Source organism: Plectropomus leopardus, chromosome 2, assembly GCF_026936395.1.
Source record: "Plectropomus leopardus strain MGB_pleo_1.0 chromosome 2, ASM2693639v1, whole genome shotgun sequence".
Taxonomy (NCBI): Eukaryota; Metazoa; Chordata; class Actinopteri; order Perciformes; family Serranidae; genus Plectropomus; species Plectropomus leopardus.
The window spans coordinates 40,056,464-40,064,723 of record NC_142177.1 but is presented as its reverse complement, the minus strand read 5'-3'; the positions used below and the strand labels follow the sequence as shown (position 1 = coordinate 40,064,723).

At 38.1% G+C, this 8,260-nt stretch overlaps 1 protein-coding gene across 1 annotated transcript; it reads left to right on the top strand.

The window, feature by feature from the left end:
• Positions 1–2,643: 2,643 nt before the first annotated feature.
• Positions 2,644–5,817, top strand: LOC121948881 (odorant receptor 131-2-like). The gene is made up of 3 exons (XM_042494410.2): positions 2,644–2,757; positions 4,303–4,728; positions 5,569–5,817. Exons 1-3 carry the CDS (start codon positions 2,647–2,649, stop codon positions 5,815–5,817), a joined length of 786 nt encoding a protein of 261 aa, XP_042350344.2. The 5' UTR covers positions 2,644–2,646.
• The last annotated feature ends 2,443 nt before the right edge of the window (positions 5,818–8,260 follow it).

The window sequence follows — 8,260 nt, the reverse complement described above, 5'->3', positions numbered from 1 at the left end:
TTTTTACACTCATGGGGAGCTCTGCCTGCACTGTGTTCGCAGATTCACAAAAACTCAAAGTTTAGAGACGGGATACAGAATGATACAAAGGGACACACACATTTAAAAGAAAATAAAACATTGTCTGCTACCTCCACACATACAATCTAACTCTATGATAAACACTGAAAAGGACGGCTTGTTGGCTTTCTGTTAATCTCAAATAAAAGTTAATAAACGGGTCTTCTGCATAACTTCTTCACTACTTTAGGGATTAAAAGTCTCCTAGTGCTCATTACAGGGATCCATAATATCACCTGTGACATCCTGACCTTTACCCTATCCCTATAGCAACCTGATCAGTACACAAACACACATGCATGCTAATCGTTATATATGAGTCCACATGCTGCTGCAGGAGTAGAGTGACACAACAGGTGAGAGACGCCCTCTGTTATTAATACAGTTGTAATCTTTAAATATAATATTTATCATTATTATCATTTTAAGTTTTCTGAATCAGCTGATGTTAAAATGAAGTTGTTTGTTACCTATATTAACTGTATTGATATTATGAATATATAAATGTAGATTATGTGAATCTGGTTGCTTGAACAGTTAAACTAGATCATTAATTTAATGTAATGTCCTATGATATTCTGGTATGATGTGTTTCTCGTTTTCATACAGATTAGAGTTTTATTTACGAGCTGCCGAATGAGGCAAATTTGTATAAAATGCATTAATATTCATTTATACTGTAGAACAATTGTGCACCTCGTGATTGCCTTAAATGTGTAGATTGTTTTGTATTTTTTAGAATAATGAATTAAACATGTTATTTTATTGTTACTGTGTCCTTTGTCAAAATACAAGACCTGCAAAGCCGTAATAAAATGAAGAAAAACAGCATTCAGACTTTCTGAATGTTTGAGATTCTTCACATTATTGGATAACCCCAAAATTTTAATATTTTAATGCAACTTTTAAAGTTCTTAATTACTGAGAGTATTTTGTTTGTGTGGGAGTCTTCCCATTATTAGAGAGGAACCCCAAAACTAAAATATTTTAATGCCACTTTGGAAGTTCATTATACTCCATACTGAACGTGTTTTCTCTTTTTGATCTTCTTGCAGATTTCAAGCTTCTTGTTAAAACACAGAGAGCCATGAACTCCTGACAGAGTGTCGACAGGATATCTGTAAGTATCTACAAGTTAGGATGTTTATATATTTATTTTTTTAATAAAATATGTTAATGTAGTTGTGCTTTGTTATTATAATGTCTCCACAGAGTGTGTAAAGGGTGCTTTACCAATGGTTTTTTTTTGTCCACTGGTCAAAATGCTGGTTAATTTTCAAATTTTGCTGGGATAGGTAAGTGAAGCCAAATGTACATATGTTGTATGAGGCTGGTAAAAGTTGCTAACTCTGTGTCCTGACTGGGTCCAACAAAATCAGTTAATTTTGGCCTTTCGTGCATTTTAAGACTCCTCTATATTCATTATACTGCTTGCTGTGGATTTAAAATGCTGTGTACATTCATTGTTTCTTATAAAAAAAAATTGACATGCAAATGTTTTAAAAACAATGTGCATTGTAGTGCATATTGTTTCGGATTTAAAATTAAAATTAACTTTGAGGATGAAATCAAACTAGGTGCAGGATGCACACATAAAACAAGTAAAATGGTTTAGGGGTGTAAAGTGAAGGGGCCAATCACACCTTCCCTACTTCCACAAGCTCACAAGGTGAAAACAATAGCTGCCCTCATAAAGTTGTCGTGGTTATAAAATATTTTATATTTATCTGTGAAACATAAGATTTCATTTCTGTGTTCCTTCAGACTGTGCAGAGGAGATGTTGGTGATTCTCAACTCCACCTCCTCCAACCCTCTGGACCTGCTGATTGGTAACACCAGCTCTACACTGACAGGGGGCGCTGTGGCAGCATCTAAAGACAGCTTCTCTAATGCTCTCACAAAAAACATCCTGGCCATGCTGGTGTGGCTGGCCCTCAGTGTCATCAACGGCAGCATGGTGCACACCTTCCTACGACACAGGTAGACAAACGTCTGGCCACATTGTGCAAACACATGATGAGTGTTGATCCGTGTCATAGAGCGCTCACTGTTTAATGAGAATCCAGCTTTTGGTGGCAGAAGCACAACATGTATAAATCAATTTATCGAATGACTTTAGGTAGTTTGAAACAGGTACACTGTAATAATAAACTAGTTGTTTTAACTTTAAAAAGTTAGTGTCCAGGCTGCCTTATAATTTTAAGTTGACTGAATTTGAGAAGTTCAGGTATTTTTGTAATGATTCAGCTTTTCTTCTCAAATTCAGACAACTTATAAATGTAGGGCAGTCTGGACACTCACATTATTAAGAAAAAACAACTTTATTTTTACAGTGTAGGCCTAGGTAGTGATAGAGCAATACAGAACTAAATGTTGCATTACTAGTAAAAGGAAAATATTTCGATTGATATCATTTTGAAATTTTTAAGATCATATTTTAAGTCACAGCCACAGTGCATTTATTTATTTCAAACGTTTCCAAAATACGCTGCCTATTCCAAACCGGTGTTACAGTTAGTGTCCATGTCTCTCAGCTCTTGTTGGTCTCTGACTCCAGTCTCTTCTATGAGAACCCGCGGTACATCATGTTCATCTACATGGTGATCAACGATGCTCTGCAGCTCAGCCTGGTGACGGCTCTCTATGTGGTCAGCTACATCTTCAGGAAGATCCACGCCTCCGTCTGTTGCTTTCTGGTAAGTCAGCAACTCTATCTCACTATTTTCCCCAAACTAACTTTGCAGGTTATGAATACAGAATATAACTATACACTACTATTAATTCACGATCAGGAGTGCAAGTAGCTAAGTTAAATATTTAGAATATAAAATATGAGTATCTGTATTTAGTTACACTTTAAACAGGTGGTATTCTGAATACTTTGTTTTTGTTTTATTTCCTCTAAAACTGTTTCCTAACTGAATGCAACACGAGCAAGTTTCAGTGTGATTGTTTAGAAACAGAGCGCATTTACGTCCCACCCTCTCCAGGGGGGAATCAATCCATCGCTCTCCAATAACTATGTGATGGGTGAAGGTGCCTTCTTGACATTTATGTCTGTTAGCAAACAAAAAAAAGTCCAAAAGCTGCTTTGTGACAGCATGCACTACCAACAGTATAAAAACATAACAAGTTTTTATAAGCTGCCTAACAGAAAAATTGAGCTTTTAAGAGGACAAAAGCCCAGCAGCTCAGTTAGTAATGTGTGCACCATGTACACAGGCTACGTCCTTGCCGCAGCGGCCACAGGTTCACTTCCAACCTCTGCCCTCTGCTGCATGGCACCCCCTCTCCCTCCCCCGTTGACACTTGATCTGTCCTCTCAAATACAGGTAAAAAGCCCAAAAAAATCATCTTACACCCAAAAAATAAAGAGGACAGAAGTAGATACAGAAGTGAGGGATCAGCAGAGAATAAGGAAAACTGTGGGATTCTGACACTTAGCAGCAAATATTTTGCTAATCTGATCAAACAAACTGTAGAGGTTGAAGCTGACTATTACTTTTCATCTCTTGGAGACTAAAATAATCCTTTGTCATGCTGATATCTCATGCTTTTAGCTAGCTACAGGCATTTTGTTAATGTTTCAGCCCTCGTTTGCATATTGTTGTGCTGAAATTTCTCCCTCGTGAGCATGACTTCAGGGGTATGAAACATTGCGCTCTGTCTCAAATTTTTCTATGATCATTTTTTTATTGCTTTTTCATGGCAGTATGGCAGTACACAAGTATACTATAAATATACTAACAATATTCCATGCTTTGGGTTTACATTTAAATCATTAAACAAATAAATTAGCATTTTTGATAATCATACTTTCTGTTTTTTCGATTGGAATGTTTAAACTGGCTGCAAGCAGCACATCGCTGTGTGCTGAGTGGACCTTTTTCAGCCCTGTTTCCATTTATTTCTGTCGCTCATGTTGAAAACTATGCAAACAGCTGATTTATGAAGTAGAAATGAGCGGTTATATACAAAACACCTCTGCATTTAACTGCAAAAACCTAAATAACTTGTCAGCTGGCTGGTTGTCATCACTATTGAAAACCTGCTTGCTGTTGGCTATACTGTATTTCATTCACAGCAATACACAATATAAAACTTGTTTTCTAGTTAAAAAGCACAAATGTAAAAAGCTATCCAGTGCTCGCCCATCTTTTACGTCGTTACATCTCCAGTCGAGCACACATTTCTATTCCACACCGTATTATCGCTTCTGTGACTTAAGTTGTTTCCCTCAGATCATGACGGCGGTGCTCACCACCCGCTCCACCCCTCTCATCCTGGCCGGCATGGCGGTGGAGCGATACATCTCCATCTGCTTCCCCTTGCACTACAGCCAGATGTGCACCGTCCCTCGCACCCTCCTCCTCATCGGTGTCATCCTCATTCTCACGGCCGCCCCACCCATCACAGACTTCCTCATCACCGTCGTCCACAGGCCTCTGAGTTACTTCCACACCACCATGTTCTGCGACCACCCGCTTCTCTTTCGCCACCGCTCCATCTACTACAAGAACTGCGTGTTTGACGGGGTATACCTGTCCTTCGTTGCTCTGACGCTGCTCTACACCTACTGCAGGATCATGCTGACGGCACGAGCCGCCTCGATGGGCCTGGCCTCAGTAAAGAGAGCCAGGAATACTGTGCTGCTTCATGGGGTGCAGGTCGGTATTTCTATTTCTGTTTACGTGAGCTCAGAAGCAAAACCACTAAACATCAAAATGCCCACCACGAGAAAGGCCTGCTGAGATATAGAATATGGAAACTCTCCAACATAAAGTTTATCGCTCTACAAGAATTGAGAATAACCCCAGGTTTTTAAAACAGTGTTAAAGGAGAACTGGATACAGCATTAGATGATGGGCCCTGTTCATTCCTATGAAAGTTGCTCAGTGGTGAATGAAGCTAAAAAAAGATTGACTTCCCAGGTTTAAAATTATTCCATTATTCAGCATCGTTGGGCCCATAGAGCAAGCACACTATAGATTTCACCAACAAAGCGTCTAACTTCCACTTAAGCTCTCCGAAAACTTGGATGTGGATAAAATGATTAAATTGTGCAGCTCTTTCAAGACTTAAGAAATGTTATCTGGCCAAATAGATCAAATCCAGATAGTAAAACAAGTCATTTTCACTAAAGTTGTGACCCTAAAATACTTTCTGTCAGAGACTTACACAGGGAAAGAGACTTCTATAAATCAGCGGATAATTTTTCTAAAGACCCAGAAGTTGTAGTAACACAATTTGGCAACTTTGTCTAACTGTCTTCAACTTGACCAACCAAGTTGAGTACCTCTGCCTTAAAGGTTTCCAGTACGCATGCCAGGCCCTACTTAGAGTTATTTTTTGTCTGTCTGCAAGGTTTTCATACACATAAATAATTTTTATTTGCACAAACTGAAAGATGTTAGCCTGCCTGAGTGTTTTTTGTAAATGTCATAAATGCTGTATGTTTATATTTCCATCATCTTAACTATTACAATGTTTTTGGGATTGTGTTTCAGCTGCTGCTGTGCATGCTTGCCTTCGTGGTTCCTTCCCTGCAGGCGGCTCTCATCTCCCTCTTCCCTCGCTTTGGTCTGGAGATTCGTTACATCTTCTTCCTGGTCGTCTACATCATCCCGCGTTTCATGAGCCCGATCATCTATGGTTTTCGGGACGAGCAGTTCAGGAAGTACTGGACCCGGTACCTGGCCTGTCGGGGACAAAGAGAGGTCAGGGTCAGGCCGGTGTTACTGAAAGTGAATCTGTAGGTGAAATAACGTCAGTTTGCACGTGAGCTTCAGTATGATGTCATTCCCCAGTTTTTTAGAGCTCCGTTGCTTTAATTTGGTTTGCATTTAAGGCCTTTTGTGCAGTGAGCAGATGACTGACGAATCCATCCAGTGTTAGGGCTGTTGATAGTTTCTCAGAATAAAAACCGATGCAGCCTGTATGCTGACATTTGAATTATCTTAACGAGTTCAAAAGAAGAAGACACAAAGTGAAAATGTTAATATCCTGGACACTTGTGGACTTTGTAACTGCATACGTCTTCTGAAACTGTATGTCTGATGTTGTCAGATTTGTCATGAAGCACTTTAAATAAAGCATGATGGAAACTGTGATGTTTTAATCAGCTGAGCTTTCAAATAATGGTCCATTACACACATTTAGTATGCTCATGCTAACACATGTACAGCATTTAGCAAACATGATGTTTGGGTCCAATTTAAGGTTACCTTACTAATCTAGACAGAGAAGCCAGTATAATCACAATGCAAAGTATCCCCTCCTGCGACATGTGTTTTTATATGGAGATTGTGCAGTGGTAGGTAAATATATGTAAAGGACAATTAGTATACTTGATCTGGTCCATTTATACAACATAGGCCAGTTACTATTTTGGAGAGACCAGTTACATTAAGCTTACTAAGCTAACTAAGAGCACACATTTTAAAAGAAAGTACATAGATATAAATGGCTCAGTCTAAGCTAACCAAAGCACAGCTATTATTTTATGGTGATTATAAACTGAAGAAAGCATACTTATTATATTGTGTTCCATTTTTTCTGCCTGTGAAATGTAGTGTGGTTTTAGTATTAAGTTGTCTACCAAAAACAAAATACATTTTAAAACCAGGATATTTTTTTCCTTTGAATGAAATGCTTAGGATCCATTCTAATACTGATCATAATATGCACTCATTTTGTGAAAATGATATTCCAACAACAGAATATATACTTTTCTTATGTAGTGTTACACAATTTGGCTTGAGATTCACAAATGGATTAAACAAAATATTTTATCATTTCCAACTTCTAATTGTAGAAACAATATTATTTTTGGTATGATTTTGAAAAACAAAAATTATGATCTCTTCCCATTTTTTTTTAATCTTAGATGAATTCTAATTAAAATCTTTAAGACTGATAAAAGGGTAAAAGCACAAAAGTTGTATGATAATGTAAAACATTTCCCAACAGTGACTGATGATTTATTAAATTTAGATTTCCTTTTGTATGTTATTTGAATTTAATTTTTTTTTCTCCCTCTGTTGATTCAATATTACATTTCTGACTTACAGCTAGAAGTACTTCCTTTGTAAAGGGTTTTCAATCTTGTAGCCTACTGTAAGATTTTTACATCTGTTTTCTATAATATTGGTCATTATGTCATTCTTTTCGTACTTTCTTGTTGCCACTTTTTTCTTTTTGTACATGCGTTATTAAAATCATTGAAGGGAAAAACATAGTATAAAGTTGTATATAATGGAAATTCTGGAATGGAAATGGAAAGTTTTGTTCAAGAAACAGTTGTATCTCACCACTGCTGATGCTAATAAACACAAGACATGAGCTTATGAGCCGAAACCGACAGACAATAATAAGTTAAACAGCCAACCAACTCGAAATAATTAGCACGCAGAGTAAATACTTACATCAGCCTGGTAGCAAAGCACTGATCCTCTGCGTCCCAGTATGGCGAGTAAATCCGTTGGGAACAAATTTTATCAGCTGCGAACAAGAAAACTCCGGTAAATGCTAACGCATGTGGCTAACGGTCGACGAACAGTGTTGCCGACAGTGCTAACTGCCCGCGAACAGGGTCTTCGAAGTGACAAACGGCCGCCGAACTCTATCGCCTACATGCTAACAGAGCGGCTAACGTGACTAACGGCTGACGATCAAAGTCACGAAACAGCAGCAACATCGTCGTTATTTCCTCCATATCTTCCGCATCCCGGCCGCGGTGACAAGATGAGACTTTAAACAGGTTCGTTCATTTGACTTGTTGATGAAATAATACCTTGTTAGCATCAGATGTTTCTGGTGGATGAATTTTAACTGTTCGCGATCACCGCGCACCGAACAGAAGCGGTGGGCGGAGCCATAATGCGGGTTAAAAAGTCAAATGCTGCGTTCATGCGCTCCTCGGATTGTCTTGTTTCCCCAAATTTGGAAGTGTTTTTTTCACATTGATGTGTAAACAAGCTAAAAAGTTACCAGAAAATTAGCAGAAAAGGTGTGTGTGTATGTGTGTGTGTGTGTGTGTGTGTGTGTGTGTGTGTGTGTGGGGGGGGGTTGTCGTATTTTATTTCACCTGTCACATAATTTTAAATATAACATTATAATTATAATATATAATTAAATATAGTTTTTGGTACATTTCGCCTGTCTTTTTTAATAGTAAAAATAGTAAAATAATAAAAAATA

Coding starts and splice junctions, on each gene's coding strand:
- LOC121948881 (XM_042494410.2), top strand. CDS start 2,647: ATGTTCATCTACATGGTGATCAACGATGCTCTGCAGCTCAGCCTGGTG. Junction 2,758..4,302: donor CCTCCGTCTGTTGCTTTCTG/GTAAGTCAGCAA, acceptor TGTTTCCCTCAG/ATCATGACGGCGGTGCTCAC. Junction 4,729..5,568: donor TGCTGCTTCATGGGGTGCAG/GTCGGTATTTCT, acceptor ATTGTGTTTCAG/CTGCTGCTGTGCATGCTTGC.